The sequence below is a fragment of the Bolinopsis microptera genome, chromosome 1 (genome assembly GCF_026151205.1).
Source record: "Bolinopsis microptera isolate Bmic1 chromosome 1, MBARI_Bmic_1.0, whole genome shotgun sequence".
NCBI lineage: Eukaryota > Metazoa > Ctenophora > Tentaculata > Lobata > Bolinopsidae > Bolinopsis > Bolinopsis microptera.
Genome location: NC_087072.1, coordinates 16,066,756 through 16,086,765, shown reverse-complemented (window position 1 = coordinate 16,086,765; position 20,010 = coordinate 16,066,756). Strand labels below are relative to the sequence as shown.

Sequence of the window (20,010 nt, the reverse complement as noted above, 5' to 3'; positions counted from 1 at the left end):
GGAGTGTGGCATATTATTTTGGTTGTATACTTTGTAAAATTAGGATAAGTATCAGTGAGAGACAGGTTGAGGAATGGGTTGTGTGTGTGTGTGTGTGTGTGTGTGTGTGTGTGTGTGTGTGTGTGTGTGTGTGTGTGTGTGTGTGTGTGTGTGTGTGTGTGTGTGTGTCTTAGAGGTTGAGTAGGTAATATGTCAACACGGGCTATACATTTGTGTACTCTCTGCAGTTATTCTGAGTCCAGAAAAGAGGGAGTTGTCAGTGGAGTGAGAAATACACTCCTTTTCTCCGAAAAATTGGCAATTTTTCAATTTTTCGGGATCTCAGTCGTGATTAAAATTCCAGCAATTACGGTAAATCAGATGTGGCGAGGAAGAATTTGAAATAGTCATCAAAGCATACCTTTTCTAGATTAGTGGTTACAACAAAAACCCCAGTCACCTCATTAAATGCTTTAAATGCTGCCCCAAACCAAAATCTTACCGCAAAAACTTAAACATTTCTTTGAAAACCCAATTACGAGTCAAATAGAACGAGCGGTTTACGCTTTTAAACTTTAAAAGTCGATCATTTAGTCGGTGTTTAAAACGAACCTCTTTGTAGATAAATTTGATAGTGCCATCTTTGTGGAGCTGAGTCTGAAAAGTAAAATATCCGTCTGATGACTCCTCCTCAGCCAATAGCATCGTGCTCCACTGAACTATAAACATATCGTCTGAAAAATATTCATTGTTTTAATAGTCATATTTGCAAAACTCTAACATTTTGGTCCATATTATTCAGATTTATATGAAAACCTGTTTAACATTTCGGCCCTTCAATCAGCGGAAAATAATGGAACATGGAGAACTCGTAAAATAATAAAGCCTGATCCCATTTTCATTATAAGAATTTAGCAGACTGATCGATTCATTGTAAATTTGAGGCCAGGAAGGTTTATAACAATGGTGGTGTTATTCGAGCCAAGACAATGATTATAATAAACCAAAACCCATCAGACCGTTACAACGTGTTTAATGGTGGGGAAGCCCTTAACAATTACAAGATATCAACCTTATCTTACACTGCCAGCTTATACCCTATGAGGGGGGAAACGTGACAAACCATTTACTTAGTATCTTTAGTTGGTAAATATCTGGCCTTGTATTGGCAGAGGAGATACTGAACTAGATACATATCTTGACACGATATATTGTCGCGGGGAGCGTCACTAATTCTCAGCAGTCCACGCCCACCTCAGAGGTCTTGTTACTTGTTAGGCTATTGAAAGTATGCTCACTATTTCTACCAGGTAAACCTTACGATGCCGGGCAGCTCTCAGCGCGTCACACACAACACACGTGCAACTCGCACATTTGCACGTGCAAATACTGTACGTGAGCAACATAAAACAAGCTACACTCACCGTCCTGATGTATCCGTATATCTTGTGTCGGATCCGTTTCTCGGGGCGCGAAGTTAGCCATTAGGGGTGATACATATAGTGTCTCTGTCATGTAGGGGCTTGGATACGGTTCTCCTATCATTGATATGAAACCTGTAAATGAGTTTAGTTACAAAGTTGGCTTGATATTGTTAGTCTGTTAGGGGGTTTCTCTTGCCGGGCACGTTTGTCTAAGTTCAATGTTTTAAAATAATTTGCCGAATTCAGCATTTGATGTACGCCGTACGGTTGCTTTATGGAATGGCTAGTTCAATCCGTTTTATACTCGCAGCAGCTAGCACTTGTTCGCAGGGGGTATAGAATAATAATTATGCAACTCAAAAGGTGGATATAATATCAGAGTTCACAATATTAGTCGTAATGAGGAGAGAAATAAAGTTAGAGCACTTTCTTTAACAAAAGGAGTGGGTTTAAGAAAATGTTGCACAGTAAGTCCAATTGATAAGACGTGGCTTGTCAGCATGTTGGTGACGGCGGATTAACGCTGTCTGGCAGAACGTGACGCTAATTCCCACTTCTCAAGTGAGGCGGGGCCTCCGCAAATAACACTGCTTTTTTACTGCTTTTTGACAGTGAAACATTTGCCTGCTTCAAAAAGTTGTTTACTCGTGAATCGTGATATGCTCATGAAGTGACTAGTGAGCTGTCAGACATGTAAGGAAGGAGACCAATGTAAATGCTGTAAAGGCTATCTCGTAAAGATTAATTAGACTAGCAATGGACCCCTCTATATCTGTAACATATAATATTGAGGAGGAGCATTGGGGCCCAGCACACAACAGTTTACAACATCATATATAATATATATACACTGCAATTAGTAGAGAAGAGGAGGGGGCCAGTTAGAAACGGTATAGAATGCCACGTGATCGGTATAAAATAATCTCAACTGTCATCTCTACTAGTATACTGAGACTCTAAACTTGTGTATATAATAATACGGGGGGGGGGGGGGGGGGGGGCATCTCTACTGAGACTCTAAACTTGTGTATATAATAATACGGGGGGGGGGGGGGGGGGGGGGGGGCATCTATACTGAGACTCTAAACTTGTGTATATAATAAGTCAACATGTGGTAGGGGAGTGTGGTTTATCTGCGCGTGTGTGGGTTCTCCTCATGTTTATACCTTTGTTATTCATATCACATTTAGAAGGTTGCAGGAGGGGGAGATCTGACGGGTGAAGATGTGTGGAAGTAACTAGAACATGGAACACACACAGTGTAAGTGTGAGATTTCCTACTATATGTGGGCAGAGGTAGAGATGTCAGGTACACTTGAACTGGTCCTGTCAGCATTGTCAGCGTAATGTTTCCTGGGTGTTGGTACCCTGCCAAGCAGCAGTCTACACGGCACCACCTAGACACACACACACACACGGTGTGTACTGGTTACACACGCGGTATATTGTGTGTAATAATAACCCCACTAGTAGTGACAGTTCCAGTGTGCAATCTGTGTATTACCCTGCTATTATTACACTAAACCCCACTATTTAGTGTGCTTGTGATAACAAGGCGGCGTGAAAAGAGGGAGTTCCAGGTTCCTGTCTGTACTAACTCAAAATAAAAACTTATTTTTCCAGGCAACAAGTAAGATAGGTAGGCATCTCTGGAATCTGAATGGGTGTACATACTCAGCACACCCAGCTTATAAACCTTGTAGATGACACTCAACAGAACACCAGAAAGTCTGATACTCAATAAATAGTACCACGCTAAGCCTGACTTTGTACGGAGCTCTGCTATACAGCTATACATACACTAAAATACAGTGTCCAGTAATACTGTCCATATCGTGCACTGATCCCCCACAAACAGCGTGCTTTCCCTGGCACCGCGCCAGGTTCTACCATCGTAACTTGTTGACAAGTAGACTGAAGTTCAGGTGCAGTTCACCTCAATGAAATGGTAGTATGAATATTTTGATAGTTAAAGTTTCACCGTAGTTAGTCACGTGACCCAAACTTGGTGCTGCGCTGGATTGTGGAGGTACTCTGTAACACAGTCAGTAATAATAGGGGTCTACATTACTGAGGAGTGTGAAAACATCTACCCTACATCTACCCTACATAACATCTACCCTATATAACTAACCTCTGAAGATATCACATACCGGAAACACTCTACAATTCACACTTTACAGTCAGCTTGTAAAGTGGATTTCATATCTTGTGAGTCATGAACAAATCATAAAAATCCCATTTGCAAGTACAATCTCACTGATCTCACCCTCGTCCCTCATTAGTCATTACCAAATACCTGCTCCACTAACACAATATGAGGGTAGCTGTGATTGTTATGCTCCAAGCAGTGAAGTGGTGGGAATATCCGGGTATGACAACATTTATTTCCGTTTAGGGTACTGACGATATATTGAGGAAGTATATATTATTATATCCAAGAATTTTCATTAATAGACAACATATTTTAGTCTGCAAGCAGAGAGAGAGAGAGAGAGTAGATTTACAAGATGATCACAAGCTGATGTCATCACCCTCCTGCCAGTCTCCCACAGAGTTGATTCACTAATGGACTCCCCTCCCTCCCTCCCTCCCTGCCTCTCTCTCTCTCTCTCTCTCTCTCTCTCTCTCTCTCTCTCTCTCTCTCTCTCTCTCTCTCTCTCTCTCTCTCTCTCTCTCTCTCTCTCTCTCTCTCTCTCTCTCTCTCTCTCTCTCTCTCTCTCTCTCTCTTTAGATCCGGTACATTTGCTCTATTTTATGGGTCAGGGTGTCTCCACCTCGCTCATTATACACAACCAGGCAAATGCGGGTCTTTTACCCGGTAAATCAGATGGTTTGTTTTTTGTGTGGCTAATACTGGGTTACTAACCTAATCTTACCCATTATGTACGGTTAATATATGGTTAATTTGGGAGGGATGACAATAGCTGATTTGAATTGCATGAGTGATTTTGAGTTCGACTGTAAACGAGCACATACATAAATAACTCGGGGGGTGCTGCTGCTGTGTGCACACTATAATTAGGTATTAGAGCGGAGCTCGGAGCGAGCCTGGCTGGGATATTGGTAGAGGTGCCAGAAGTCTAACTCCTATGAGCAGAGCCCACGTTTCTATTGCATTACCAGCGTAACAAATACCATTTGAAGTGCCACTAATTCAGTAACAGCGGGAGGTGCTGGGACTTATTACCAAGTTAATTAAGTTACATGTCCACTTATGCGTCAAGAGAATTGTCCACAGTCATATTTTATCTGATAGTCCTGACTGGTAAGTCATGTCGAGGAGGACGTGACGCTAATGATGATAAATGACTCAGAGAGTCAGTGGTTACATATTCTGAGGGAGAGCTGGTTAGAAAGGTACCAATAATTATTTGGCACGAGCACCTGGCGGGTACCGAGAGGAATTTAAAATGATAACATACCTTGTGTGGTTACTAGAACAGTTGAGATTTTTTCACCGTAAAAGGGAAACTCGAACGTCAAATTCCGCCTCTGAAACAGTGAAAATATATAAGAACAGCAGGCAGGTAGTAAGGTGAGCCAGGTGAAGTGGGATACCGGGGAATGGGGGGTGAGAGAGTGAGTGGTACAGAGCTGACAAGGGAGACTCGTGTAGTTAGAAACTGTGCGGCTGTCTCACGTTCTACAGCCGATTAACTATAACAGCAGGTTGCTTACTGCTGGCTCTGATTATATCACTGTCACACTACTACGCAGTACAAGGTCGTTAGGGTAGGAGCATTACTAGCTGGGGCCCAGATACTACATATAGAAAGTAAAGAGTAATTTAATTAATTAACCAACCACGGACCCCTCGGATCTGGATATTTCATTAGTTACGATATAATACAAGCAAGATTCCTCCACTCCACTTCTTATATTATAATTTATATGACACACTATCCTCTATGTTTTTATTGCATGCAGTCTATTTTTTATATATGTCCCGCCACACAGTTAGCACACAGTTATACAGTACATGATGCTCCTCACATCCCGGCAGTCAATACGGCGTCAATGCGGCCCACTCCTCCAGCAAAACGCCACATTTTTTACTGAATCGGGTGTAATGGAAACTTGAAGAGTCGCGTTGTATGCAATATAACAGGGGACCGGCTATATATATTACGATGGGTCCGGCCAGTCTGTGTTTGATATATATTGTTTTGGAGAGGTGCAATTACAGTTTCATCATGATGTGATGTAATGAATTGTCCTTCTCCTCGCCAATACTCCCTCTCTCTCTGTGCTCTCTCTTTTGAAGTTCCTCTCCTAGCGTGGTGTGCAGGTTATAACAGAAACCTGTCCCCAGACCCCAGACAGATGCTATTTTAAAATATCGGGGCTCAACGGAGAACTCTTAATGCGATTATAGTCTTGTTTACTTAGAGAGAGTGTGTGTGAGTGACGAGTGTGTGATCGTTTACATTGTGATATGTTTTGAGGGAGGAAGAGGGCCGCAAGAGCGGCTGAAACACAGTTTAAACATGAAAATATGTGCTTGTTTGTGGGTTGCCAAATCGATGGGGTGACAGTTTGTGCCCCGTTATAGAATTTGAGTATATGAAATCGATTTCAGAGAGAAAAGCCTGTATTTTGTGAATTTATGAATATTAGTGTTCGCTAAATATTCCATTCAAAGTGTTAGAGATTATCCATTCGATAAAAATTAGCCTTTGTGGAAACCATAATTTCTGAATTAGGCTAGTAATCAAATTTGAGCATTTGATATGGGACACAACGTACCGAGAAAGAAAGGTAGACGGTGCTGAGAATTTCACTTTTAACTTCAAATGACGTGAAGTTTGAACTTCTGAGTTCAATCCAGTCGCTATCATCGAGTTCGAAAACTTTGTCGTACCATTTAAAATCTGCCCCCACCAATACTGTTAGCAAGTTTAAACCTGTGGAAAAGATCAATTCAATATCAATATTCAAAGTAAAATGTACGTGTTGCAAAAATGTTCTGATTTCACGAAAAGATAGTCGTCAAATAATGTCAGTAAATTGGTTTAACAATAATCGAAAATTATTTTATTACTCACATAATATTAATAGTATAAGTGGAGAAATCCTGTGTACCTCAGTTATTGCCATATCTTAACCTAGAATAAACAATGGATTAATCTTAGGCTAGTCATCAACGGAACATGTCTTATTGAATCTTAATCACTATTTGAAGTGTGGGGGTTGACCTGAGCCGAACATTTAAAAAAATTAATTATTGAGTAATAGATACGGTTTCCTCAAAAATGAAATGCTATATAACAACTTCATGTTTAATCATGGAGTACCTAGAATTGGCATAACAGTATCTTACTGTCCATAGAGGGAAAAGATTTGGACAATAAGGGAATTAAAACTGACTATTTGCTTAAAACTTCAGATTAGGGATTTAGTTTCTAGCATCTCTAACCTGTATCTTGAAGCATTGTAAAGAATAATACTAAAAAATTTAAAATCAATCCATCAAAAATTTTAATCAACGATTAATTGATAACACAACGACAAATTATGCTCAAATTAAACTCAAAGTTACAATAAAATATATAACAAGATGAAACCCAAATTTGCAACAATTTTTTTGTCTCCGAGAAAAATGCAATCAACAAATTTTTAATGGAACAGCTCCTATGGCATTGAACTAAGATGAAGGGTTAATTTCAATGCCCTTTCTTACTCTCCTTCAATTTCAGTGAATCCACCAGAAATATTACCAGCCTGTTAGTGACTTGTGTGCCAGACCACACTTTAAAGTTACTTAAGCTGTGTAAAATGTCCCATTGCTTTACCGATTATAAATGCAAATTTAACTGGCATTCCATCCGATGCACTCAGATGCATATTAATGAATAATGTTATTTTTATGCAGTTTATTTTTTAAGAGATTTCCCAACAATATGCCTAGAGGGTATACTCTTAAGGGGAACTGTGCCAACAATATATGGCTCACCACAACATTAACCACAACCCTTACCATACACAATCCGATTTGTGTTTTACTAGACCAAAACAATTCTTTGCCAATTATTCCTCAGGGAGGTATTTTTATCCTACGTCATGCGGTGATTCCAAATCAGTGTCCAAAAATACATGATATATCAGAGTAACTTTCACACCCTCAAAGTCTTTTCCCAAGATTTAAAAAAACTGTATGCCACCATTATGTAATTTTACCAATCCATAGATTTGGAAGACACATTTTGGTCAATAAGAATATTACACCTTCTTTGTACTTACTTACTTACTTACTTACTTGTAGGGGGTTGTGAACGGAAAATCTGTGTAAAATAGGTTTGACAATTGGTGGAAGTTTCATTTTCCCTGTCCAGAAGTAGTTCAAATGTTTTGTAACATCTACAATATTATGATAGTCCTCGGAAATGCAAATGCCAAATTCGTCCGATTGATCTGACACATTAATGTTACAGGTAGTTGTAACTTGTATTTACAATGACCAGTAAGGGTCCCTTCCGCTGATCCGAATTTTTAGTTAATTCAATTGTGATCAATGCAATTATGAACTGAGCTTTTATCATTAATTTTGCTTTCTGTACATAATTATTCTTCATGTCCCCGTGGGCAACACGAAAGGTATTAGCTGCAACAGCTTCTTCGCATATCAAGGAGAGAACTATATGGACACGTTCATTGAAGTTTGAGGAAATTGGTAAATTTCTAAAACAGCGTTTTTGACGATAGTGGCTTAATTTTAACATATATTAATCTAGCGTGTTCATAAGTTCTAAACATTAGCCACGTGACCCATACTCCCATATGCACTGCTCAAAAATAAAATGTATTGCTTTTAGGCACTATTATGTAAAAAATGTCACATTTTTGTGACATTGTTTACCATAGCTGCCCAATTAGCATTTTTTGGTCTAAAATATAGTAGATTAGGTCAATCTAACAATTATGAGACAATGTAGGCCTAAAGGGCAGTGATCGAACGGCTTTAAGGCAACATTTCGTAAACTTTGTCACACTCAGAATACGAGACCTCTTTTCTACTGTGAGGTGTCCTCAAAACCCTTTCAACTCATTATTTGATAGTTTTTCTGCCAATCATAGCCCTAAAATATGTTGTTTTGAAAAGTTAACAAATACATGCACTTGGCTATTGGGAAATGATGTAAATTCTGTCACATTATATGGAATTTGAAATTCTGGGTGAATTTCCGAAATCATTTATATCTGATTTTGGTTTGGAAGGCGGGAAAACTCTATATGAGGACGATACACAGATACAGTTGATTGAAGTATATAGGGCAGTTGATGTAAACATCGTCACAAAATGATACGAAATCGTAAATGGACACGTTCATGTTGAAGTTTAAGGATATTGGTAAACCAAAAAAAATAGCGTGTTCAGAAGTTCTGGACATTAGCCACGTGACCCATACTTCCATATACACGGCTCAGAAATACAATTTATTGTTTTTAGGCACTATAATGTAAAAAATGTCACATTTTTGTGACTGTGTTAACCATAGCTGCCCAATTAGCATTTTTTGGTTTAAAATATAGTAGATTAGGTCATTCTAACAATTATGATACAACATTTGGCTAAAGGGCAGGGATCAAACGGTTTTAAGGCAATATTTCGTAAACTTTGTCACACTCAGAATACGATACCTCTTTTCTACTGTGAGGTGTCCTCAAAACCCTTTCAACTCATTATTTGATGGTTCTTCTACCAATCATAGCCCTAAAATATGTTGTTTTGAAAAGTTAGAAAATACATGCACTTATTGGGAAATGATGTAAATTCTGTCACATTATATGGAATTTAAAATTTTGGGTGAATTGCCGAAATCATTTATATCTGATTTAGGTTTGGAAGGCGGGAAAACTGTATATAAGGACGATGCACGGATAGAGCTGATTCAAGTTAAGGGCAGTTGATGTAAAAATTGTCACAATAATAATAAGGGCAGTTGATATGAAAGAAAATCTATCTAACTAATGCAATGGCTGATGTGACGAAATTTACATTTCTTGACCCTATTTTGAAGAAACATGCCTCGATTAGAATTCAATATTCTTCCAGGAATTATTAGTAGTTTATTATTCAGCAAATCAGAACTCAAGTTTAACAATTCTGAGTTTAATTTTACTAAGTTACCGAAATGTGACGAAATTCACTTTTCCTGCCCCAACAGTATAATTTCAATGTGATGAAAAATGGGCATGAGTTTCTATATTTCCTTATCTCTGAATTAATCATTTCAAACTATAATTAGGACTGTTGATGTGAAAGAAAGTGTATCTAAATTTTACAATGACGTATGTGACAAAATTTGCATTTCTTGACCCTATTTTGAAGAACCATACCCCGATTAGAATTCAATATTCTTCCAGGAATTATTAGTAGGTTATTATTCAGCAGATCATCAGAACTCAAGTTTGACAATTCTGAGTTTAATTATACTAAGTTACCGAAATGTGACGAAATTCACTTTTCCTGCCCCAAAAGTATAATTTCAATGTTATAAAAAATGGGCATGGGTTTCTATATTTCCTTTATCTCTGAATTAATCATTTCAAACTATAATTAGGACTATTGATGTGAAAGAAAATGTATCTACATTTTACAATGACGTATGTGACGAAATTTACATTTCTTGACCCTATTTTGAAGAACCATACCCCGATTAGAATTCAATATTCTTCCAGGAATTATTGGTAGGTTATTTTTCAGCAAATCAGAACCCAAGTTTAACAATGCTGAGTTTGATATCACTAATTTACCGAAATGTGACGAAATTTACTTTTCCTGCCCCAACAGTATAATTACAATTTGATGAAAAATGGGCATGGGTTTCAATTATTCCTGTATAAATCCATTCCAACTATAATAAGGGCAGTTGATATGAAAGAAAATCTATCTAACTAATGCAATGGCTGATGTGACGAAATTTACATTTCTTGCCCCTATTTTGAAGAATCATACCTCAATTAGTATATAATGTTACTTTATCACCATCACTTTGTCGATAAATTAGTTATTTTGCCAACACGGAGCAAATAAAATTATGATTTTTTTTTGTGACGAAATTTACAAATTTGTACCCTGTTCAGGTGTTGAAATTTATCCAATGTTAACATATCACTTCCATATAATAATTTATATGACCGGCGTATGGTTGAAATATTGCTAATTGATCCATAATACGTAATATAGGGTGTTTAAGTTGGTATACTAATATTTACTCAATTTCACACATGTTGAGATATCATACAACTTTATGTGACTAAATTTACCTTTTTCTGCCTTCTGTATTTGTATTTGCCTATAACAATGAAATATGTGAACAATTCCAAACACATTCAGCTCACAAAATAATGCTAGACTATTCGGCATTTCTTGTCAGGATGTCATAAACATCCCTCATATAAATTTCTTAAATGTGTGACGGAGTTTACATGGTGCTACCATTTAAGGAAAAAAGTCGCTAAATATGTAGATAATAGTCATATACAGCTATTATATGAATTGGAAATTCGAAAATTTGGTCAAACACGGCAACAAGGGGTCCATATAAACTCCGTCACGTTTTTATAGTGTGACAAAGTTTACAACTCACTGCCGGCCGCATTTAAGCGATATCTAATCGTCTGATAAAGATATCGTTATGCGACAAAGTTTATCTAGAGGATGAAACGATTATCTTAGGGTTAGAGGGTTTATATAGTTTCATAGTGTGACACATTTTACATCATCGTGCCATTCAGTAGAGTCACTAATATTTACCAATATCCTCAAACTTCAATGAACGTGTCCATATACGATACCACTTAATTGTTTGAGTGACCTTTTCAAAATTCAGGATCACTACTCGTATCCTACTGGTACGTGAAGGCAACTATATACCACTTAATCTATCAACTATTGATATCAAGATGAAGCAGTCGATAATCAGACATACTAACTTGAATTAAAACTTTGCACAACAGCTGTTAACATTATATATTTCCACTTTTAAGAAAAAAAATCTACCACATACCAGTGACTATTGGAGAAAAACTATTTAGTTATCACAGATCATACCATATACAAATGAGGTTATTAAAGTTAATCTGAGAAAGCAATTTACTACAGACGGAGGTCGGATAGGAGGTCGGATAGGAGATCTTTTTTTGATAATTTGAAACAATTGTGACAGACGCTGCCCAACCCATCATCAATCATTTTATCAGGTCGGCGGAGGGGGTACATTCGAAGCAGTACAACTGTGGCGAAACTTTATCTGCTACGAATCACAAATTGTACTGCAGTTTGAAATTTCAAATTAAGGTCTAACTTTACTAATACATCATATGTATAAGTTTAACAGAATTAGCGAGTAACAGATCAATAAAATTATGAATACTATTGCAATGCAAGGGAATATTGTAAGTTAATCGATAAATAATTAACATACAAATTTATTAACAATTTCAAACTTTTCCAGCTCTATATAGTATAGCTATCATAGCTTTAAACAAGATTTGAGTCGAGATATAATATACTAGGTGACTGGTAAACACTCAAATGGATCCATCCCATTTTATTTGTTGGTTAGGATTGGGTTTGTCACACGTTCTAGACCCGCCGCGCACGAGTGCGCGGCTGTATTTCACATAGCCATGTGTATAGGCGTACTGCGTGACGGTCGCGGTTGCGCGCTATACTGCAAGCGATAGGGCTCTGGTTAGAGCAACGGCTGTGTCGGGGCTTTCAATTTCGCCCGATAAAAATATTATTGTATTATACTTAACGGGTGATACTTGTAAAATAATTGTTCCGTAAAATATTTGAGTCCAACTCGGTGCGCGTCCTGGTAGGTTATAAAACTACAGGTGTATTACTTGCTAACTTTAAGGATGTTACTCGTCTAAATTTCTAGGAAGTATCGCGCGCCGCTTTCTTCTCGAAAGTGCTACGAAGTATCGCGCGCCGGGCCAGACCATTAACAATGATCAAACTACTAACTAATTTAACATTGTCATTTTGATGAGGTGTTATGTTTTGAATGATGTTATTCATATTTGTAAAATGTTTATTTTATTTATCATGCAGCGCACAATTGTATTTCACATAGCCATCTATATACGCGTACCGCGTGACGCGTACTTGGTACTGTGCGACGCGTACTGCGTGACTGGTGACGTTCTAATTGTTTCGGCGGTCTCGCGCTATATACTGCAAGCGAGAGGGCTTTGGTTAAAGCAACAATTGTATGTACATGATACGTAAAATAAAAATGTTAGAACATGATCATGAAAACCTTTATTATGATATTATGTTATTTATGTTAATTATGTAATTATTTGTATCACGTGGTGACCCCCACTGTCGCTTCACTATATCGTCTTCGACGATACAGGGGGAGCCGCGCACTTCGTGCGCGGCGGGTCATACAACGTATGACAAGTAATTATCGTTAACAATTAATCAATTTTGCATGAGCAAAGCTATATATTATTAATGATATACTTACGATTACATATTAAAATATTTTGTGGGCCGCGCAAATTTGGATCATATATAATTAAATATCGCGCGATGCAATGCATGGAGTAATCAAGGTTATAATCCTGGTAGGTTTATAACCTACCAGGACGCGCGCCGAGTTGGACTCGTCGACGGTCCTGATATATGACGGTCCTAATATTTGAAACAAATATTTTACGAGTATCACCCGTTCAGTGCAGTAACTATTGCTGAATTTATTTGTGTATAAATTTTTTGAATCTTATGTCTCTTAGCATTTGTCGTATTTTAGTTTAATGTGATTAGATGTGCTTAAGGGGTATCCTAAGATATTTCTTGATATTTTGGCATGGCAGGGCCTCATTTATGCCCCAATAACGTTTCCAATCATTCGACTGAGTCGAGTGAGTAAACATTACAGATCTGTGTAGTTCAGATCCAATAGATTAGCTACTCCCTAGTTAGCTGTAAATATTACTTTAATTTCAGCGATTTTCAAGAAAACAAATTGCTATATATAGCTTAACTTGTGTTATCAAGAATTTTGTTAAGATCGTCAGCAAAACCAATAGAGTTATCATGTGAATACCCATTACCCAATCACCTGACCCCACATAATGTTTTTTGCGGCCTCCCTAAATGGCTACATGAACTGTTGATAGTAGCTATATTCAATTCCAAAAAATTTCGATTCGAGTACTCTAAGGAAACAAAGTCATACCAGACATATCAGTCTTATTCGTGGATGTGCTAATAGTTTAAATTAGTTTAGATAGCATGAATTAGTGTCAGATTTATTGCATGCTATTCTGCATATTCCATCAATTTGGTGCACACTACCAACGATGAAGACAACAGTAACAATGTTGACAATGTTGACGATGTAGATGATGATAATGAAGTGGACAATGAGGATGAGGAGGTAGAGGAATGCAATGCTATTATGTCATACCAAGGATTTGACAACTGAAAAAGAAAGAAGATAAGATTACATTGAGGATTGAGCCCCTTTTAACACCTATAGAATCAGCCAACTTCCAACAAAAGGGCAACAATGCTGATAAGGCTAGGCTCGATATATCAGCAAGAGGAGTGTGGAGCACATTTGTTTGAGAGGACTTTCTTTGATGTGTGCATTTCCAATCCTAAATCGCCTACATATCAAGGAAAGACCATGTCACAGCTCTACACTCTGCACGAGATTGATAAAAAGAACATGAACCAAGTGCTACAATTGGAGAAAGGGCCATTCGTCCCCCTTGTATTTACCACTACAGGAGGAATGGCACCTGAGGCCAAGCGTTTCAAAAGGAGACTTGCTGTGTTGATATCCACCAAGACCAAGGAGGACTACATAACAGCCAGGTGATGTGTAACATCAGGACACGCCTGAGCATGGATATAATGAGGAGTGTGCTAGTAGCAGTTGAGAGATGTACGTGGAAAGGAAAGAAGGCATGGACCGCCCCTATGCTATATCCAATGTCTCCTTCAACCTGATACCTGAGGAGAAGAGCTACGAGGGATAGATGATATCTATTGCTCAGGATCTACGATTGTGCTCTGCCAATTGCATCACTTGATTTAATTTATTGTATATATATATACTGTTTGAAATTTTTCTCAGCATTTAAGACAAGATTACATTTTAAATTACTATAATACACTGATTTTAATGAACACACAATTTCCATTACACGAGACAGGATCAAAATACTATAATACCTTCGCTTCTGAGTGCTGAGCGCGATAATTCCCGACAGCTTGCTGGAGGGAACGCACGGGCACGAAAAAGCGAAGGTATTATATGTTATAATATCTTCTGGTTCCGATTGGAATGTGTGAAATCCGATACGTGCGCATGATACAACATAGTGTGTAATATATAGTACGCCGGTGTTATTTTTTTTGAAACTTGCCGCCAGCCAGTCGGAGGTGACTCGCAGTCTATGCTGATAATACCTTCGCTTCCCTTGCGGGATATATCTGCGAATTATCAGCTCTCAGTGTCCACGAGTTTTAGTGGATATAATTCCCGGAAGGTATTATAACAAATATTGCATTGGTCTTAAGTTTCTTTGGAGGAACAATTAGTTTTTTTGGTTGTGTGCTGACTAGCACAGCAAGCTGCTTTTTTAAGCTCACTTTATTGATTGATTGGGTTACTATATTAATTGTACCATACCTTTTGCATTAATTTCATAATTTGATCTTTGTTTTAACCCCAATGGTACTGTTTATGTAAATAACATATAACTTTTGATCAGCTACAAGGCATAACAAGACAAAATGGTGAAAAAGATTGTCGACACTTGGAAGGTAGATGATGATAAGCCTGTAATTGTGGAAAAGTACGACAAGGTAGGCGATTTTATCGTAAAGCAACCCTGTTTCAACTTTTCCAATATAATGATTGAATTGAATCGTAAACTAGAAATTATTCACCAGGCTATAGTCTTTCAAGTGGCAGATCTATGATATTATTATATAATATATGTATTAGAAACCGCTAGTCAAAAGCTGTGTTTGGGGAAATTTAAAAAATCAGTTGTGTTTTAAATTCTCTTCGTCATCTAACTCTGTACTGTAGTATGATAAACATAACATATTATATATAGGCTCAGTTTAATTGTCCGTTAAAATGTAATTTAATTGCCATATTCGCTACAGGTTGCAGTGAAGAATGGAATTGATGATCTGCTGCGCAAGACTTTCACTACAAAGTACAGTGTTACAGAGACTTTCAAAACAAGAGACACCAGACTCCTTATTTGCTTCATAGCCTGTGTTTTCTCTGGATTTGGTTGCTTGTATGACTTTCTTCATCCCTTCCCTGGTTGGTCATATGTTCATCTTTTCTTATGTTACTTTAATTCATTTTTACTCAATAAAAATTCTGGTGTGTATTCTTTCAATTTAAATATCCATAGTACTGTACAACGTCATGCTCCAGAGTTATAAAGCTAGAATTTAAATATTAAATTATGAACATTCTCTAATCAACTATTATTCTACGTGTCTAAAATAAGATAAATAAGATTATATAAATTTCATGGGACACTGCCTTCCGTGGCTAACTCCACTGCTACTCCATGCCTTTGCTTAAATTTCCTGAAGATTCCCATTCGACAGAAGTAAATCAATGGACTAAGAGCTGAGTTAAGGCATGGCAGAAAAATATCAGCCACTAGCATTGCATAGTATTTCAAAAACCAATTTTTTATGTAAACAGAATCTTTGAATTTATCGTAATATATGAGGATTGTTACTGCTACACAGTTAACGAAAAAAACCGAGCTACAGATAAGAAAGGTCCCTGTAAATAAAGCAATTGTAATGGAAGCTTGTCTCTTTTTAAGTGTGAAGTACTCATAAAAAAACTGACTAAGGTAAAAATAGATGGCAGTCCAATCAAAACAGCAAAAGGAAGAGGTAATACAAATTCAGTAGTTGATAAACTATCAACTGAGGGGGCAGATGACAATGAACAGTATCCCACTGTATCTTTATATTCAATAGTATCTTGAATTATGAAATTTCCCACTCCAATATATGCTACCAGTCCTACTAGATACACAGCTAAGGTTTTCATAACCGACCACTTTTTGATGCAATAAAATGGAAAGACAATACATAAGGTGCGGGATATGCTCAAAGTGGTGACTACAGCAAAGGAGGCTGGTAAAAGGATACCGGTACTGAAGTTAACCCAAAAAACACAGAATATTTCATTCCCAAACAACATTGCATCCCTGCCATTCATCAAGCTCGCCATAACGGGGATGTTGGTAATCAAAATACATGTATCAAGGATACATATTATTATGTAAAGAAGGGTAGCCAGGGCCTTTTTCTTGTGTGTCACGAAGAAAATCAGGGAGGCAATATTTCCAAACGTTCCCATTAGTTGACATAACGCCATGAGTGTTCCAAAGGTTATGTCTATCACCTTGCTGGAGCCATCTTCTGGTTCTACCATGTCTGGTGCTACAGTCTGATATTGTTTTTTATCCTACAGTGAGTAGCATGTAATTATTCTGTGGAGAATAGAGACTATTAGTACAATGAAGGAAACTAAATTAGTAAGATCTGTATATATAATGTGCTTTGTGCAACTACTAAACTATGAGGATTTGAAAAGAACAAAATTTGTCGAAGCTTACATGTCGGAAAACATACATGAGCAGTGTACATTAAATAATTCGTTCTGGTTAGGAAACATGGGGCGTTCACATATTACACAATAACTTGTTGGCCAATATTTAACACCCCCCCCCCCCCCCCCCCTTAATCACGGCTTAGTGGCTCAGTTGGTAAATCGGCCTGGTATTTCTCGAGGTACCAGGTTCGATTCCCAACTCTGTCACTAGCCGTGGGGTGAGCGTTGTCGACGCTCAGCTAAGGATCCTGAGTGGTCTATGCAGCCCCCGGTCCACTCAGCCGAATATTCGAGAAAACGGCTGTTGAGAATTGAGATAATCAGTTCTACACTTAGCTATTGTGTTAAAATTTCACTAGCGTAATCATTAAGGAACCCCTCTCCCCCCTCAGTGATTATGTAATATGTGAACGACCCCCTAATAATTGGTGCATGACGTTCAAACATTAAAAAAGTAGCCACAGCATTGAAAATAACTTAGAGGTTGTTCGCTGCTAACGTTATAGACCAGACTACAATAAGCGAAAATAGAAAGGAGGTTTACTACCGTCAGTACTCAGTAAGGAGCATATAACCGGGCACGTGTTAAAGTTATGATGAAGATTAGATAAGGATATTGATAATAGGGGTGTTAGCTCGGAGTTAATCGGAGCGATTATGACGTTTCTTGGTTGGCATGTGCGACTAAGGGCTTAAGTCATGAGACGTAGAGGCGGCTCGTGGGAGCTGGCTGGCAGTTTTGTTGGGTGTCCTATCGTGAATCGAGGGTCTGGGGGGGGGGGGGGGGGGGGGGTGCCCCAAGCTCCCCCCCCCCCACAAACTGCCGATGTCTATTCACCGATGACTGCATACAATACCATTACCATAGCAGAGAATTAATTAAATTATTCCAACGAACATTACAGTTACACACAGGGCCCCATGTATGTAATGTGTCACAGGCAGCAAACAAAAACAAAATTTATAACAGAGCTAGAGGTAAAACAGGGCACCACACGTGTATAACGATCTCAGCCGCGCAGTATCAGGGGGGGTCCAACTACATTTTTGTACATGGCCACGTCGTACTAGGATGCGTTGATGTGCTTTGTACCGTTTACAATTAACTGTGTTAAAACTGCGCGGCTTAATTGTCCAAACGAGGATTGGACACCCTAGAACACAAAATTTCACAAAGATCATGCGTGCTCTTACATTCGAACGTTTGAGTGAAAAAAGAGCTTTATATTGCGGTTAGATATTTCCGAATACTATTACTAATCACTATTTCTGTTTTCAAGCACCAGCCACCAGATAATAATTTTAGGGCGTCCACAGACGCCTGGACGCCCTCAATAGCCGCCTCTGGTGAGACGATATTATTAAGCGCAGCTGAGGCTGATTGTTACACCTTATCTGCTGGTAAACCATATAATAATGAAAAGAGGTACTTAGGGCCTGATAGTGTTTGGAATCCAGAATCTTGTAAATAAGTTATCTAATGGTGTTATTTCAGAGTCAAAGCTGATACTGGCTCTGTGCAGTTTGTCCTACTTTACTATTACTGGCCTCCTATACGTCTGGGAGTGGGTAAGTTGTTTTATTCACACCACATTTATTATTTTCAATAAAAATTTTGAAAATTCTGGTTACTATTCTCCAAATCTTCCTGTATAATAGTGGTGCTTCTTAAAAGAAACAATTGTTTGATGATGTAAAATCACATTTTACATCATTGACTGCTTACCTTTTGACTGCTTACCTTTTGATTTTCAGTTTGTAGAAAAAGGCACATTTTTCGAGGGACATCTAAATGGTAACAAGGTGAAACTGTCAAGTTATATTCCCCGTTACTCTGGCGACTACACCATCTCCGTAAGTTAACTGTACCCACCCACAAATGGGGGAGGTCACATTTAAATTTGCAGGTGACATATATGTAGTGTGTACGTGTCCTTGTACTGTTTTGTACTTGAAACAGTCACATGAACAAATCATTTCTAACATTACTTTATCCATAACCATCATACAGTCATACATAGCATAGGGCAGGTAATAAATAAAATCCATTTATTTTCTTTAATTTTTACTCACAGCTGATCATAATTCCAACAGGGAGAAAGTGAAGTAGATGGCACTACATCGGAGGTAAAGTACACCAAATGTATCAGTACGTGGCTGGACGAGTCTGGTAAAATACTCCCGGACATCATTGAGAAGGAAACTGAGCAGCTGTACCAGAGCATGTTTAAATCTAAAGCTCAGTAACTATCACGTGTTCGGTAATTATCACGTGGTGTTAAAAATATGTTGACGATGTTACCTGAAGTTAGCGGCCTTACCTTTGTTATATATTTTAATCTGCTGACGCCTGACCAGGGATCTTCAAAGTTCAAGGCTTTTCTTTCAGATTTATTTTAAATTTCATGGATTTCAATTAGTATTTATGTTATGGTTAAACACGGTTACAATTTCAATTATATACTTGATGTGAATAGTGATACTCTGTGTTTAATTTCTACATTTTCAAAGTAAAAGCTCACTCAAAGTAAAAGCTCATTAGAAAATGCAAGCTTAACAGCAGAACAAGTTCTTCTTCTTGGGCCACATTGTCCACCTCTAGCTATCTACATTTCAAGATCTACTTTTGAAGATTGGACGCGAACGCCGAACTGATTTTTCTTAAGATTGTTATTTTCTACAAGTGCGCGTAATGTCGGGGAGTGCTCATTATGCAATGTCATTTTCTGAGTGACGTACTATAATTAGTAGCACGATTAAGGTGTCGATTTAGGTAATTCTTATCTCGCTTGTTAGTTGTTGTGGTTCACTGGTTTCCATCGTTTAGGCTTAAGCTCGTTATTTGGGATATGTTTACACACAGGTAATAGATAGTGATGTTTAGTTTTTTTAAATTATCTGTTCGTCTAGATAAAACCTTATTTTATCGGTGTAAAAATTTAGACGAAATTGCTGAAAATTCAAAA

At 37.9% G+C, this 20,010-nt stretch overlaps 2 protein-coding genes across 2 annotated transcripts in view; one reads left to right on the top strand and one right to left on the bottom strand.

Moving 5' to 3' along the window:
* Nucleotides 1–20,010, bottom strand: part of LOC134825979 (plexin domain-containing protein 1-like) — a 31,877-nt gene that overhangs the window by 11,785 nt on the left and 82 nt on the right. Inside the window, exons 2-6 of the mRNA XM_063838198.1 lie at nt 6,452–6,513; nt 6,153–6,310; nt 4,829–4,898; nt 1,404–1,535; nt 592–713 (exon numbers count right to left, since the gene is read on the bottom strand). Of these exons, the coding sequence (XP_063694268.1) occupies nt 592–713; nt 1,404–1,535; nt 4,829–4,898; nt 6,153–6,310; nt 6,452–6,503 (534 nt within the window). The 5' untranslated portion in view covers nt 6,504–6,513. The remainder of the gene's footprint in view (nt 1–591; nt 714–1,403; nt 1,536–4,828; nt 4,899–6,152; nt 6,311–6,451; nt 6,514–20,010) is intronic.
* On the top strand, nt 1,630–19,524 carry LOC134825985 (signal peptidase complex subunit 2-like). Its single transcript, XM_063838204.1, has 6 exons — nt 1,630–1,639; nt 15,151–15,246; nt 15,556–15,721; nt 18,540–18,613; nt 18,800–18,898; nt 19,139–19,524. Exons 2-6 carry the CDS (start codon nt 15,175–15,177, stop codon nt 19,289–19,291), a joined length of 564 nt encoding a protein of 187 aa, XP_063694274.1. The 5' UTR covers nt 1,630–1,639; nt 15,151–15,174; the 3' UTR covers nt 19,292–19,524.

What these genes read in the sequence shown, in the direction of transcription:
- LOC134825985 (XM_063838204.1), top strand. Translation starts at nt 15,175, where the DNA reads ATGGTGAAAAAGATTGTCGACACTTGGAAGGTAGATGATGATAAGCCT. An exon ending in CTTTCTTCATCCCTTCCCTG is followed by an intron (nt 15,722 to 18,539) that starts GTTGGTCATATG and finishes GTGTTATTTCAG; the next exon opens with AGTCAAAGCTGATACTGGCT. An exon ending in CTGGCGACTACACCATCTCC is followed by an intron (nt 18,899 to 19,138) that starts GTAAGTTAACTG and finishes TAATTCCAACAG; the next exon opens with GGAGAAAGTGAAGTAGATGG.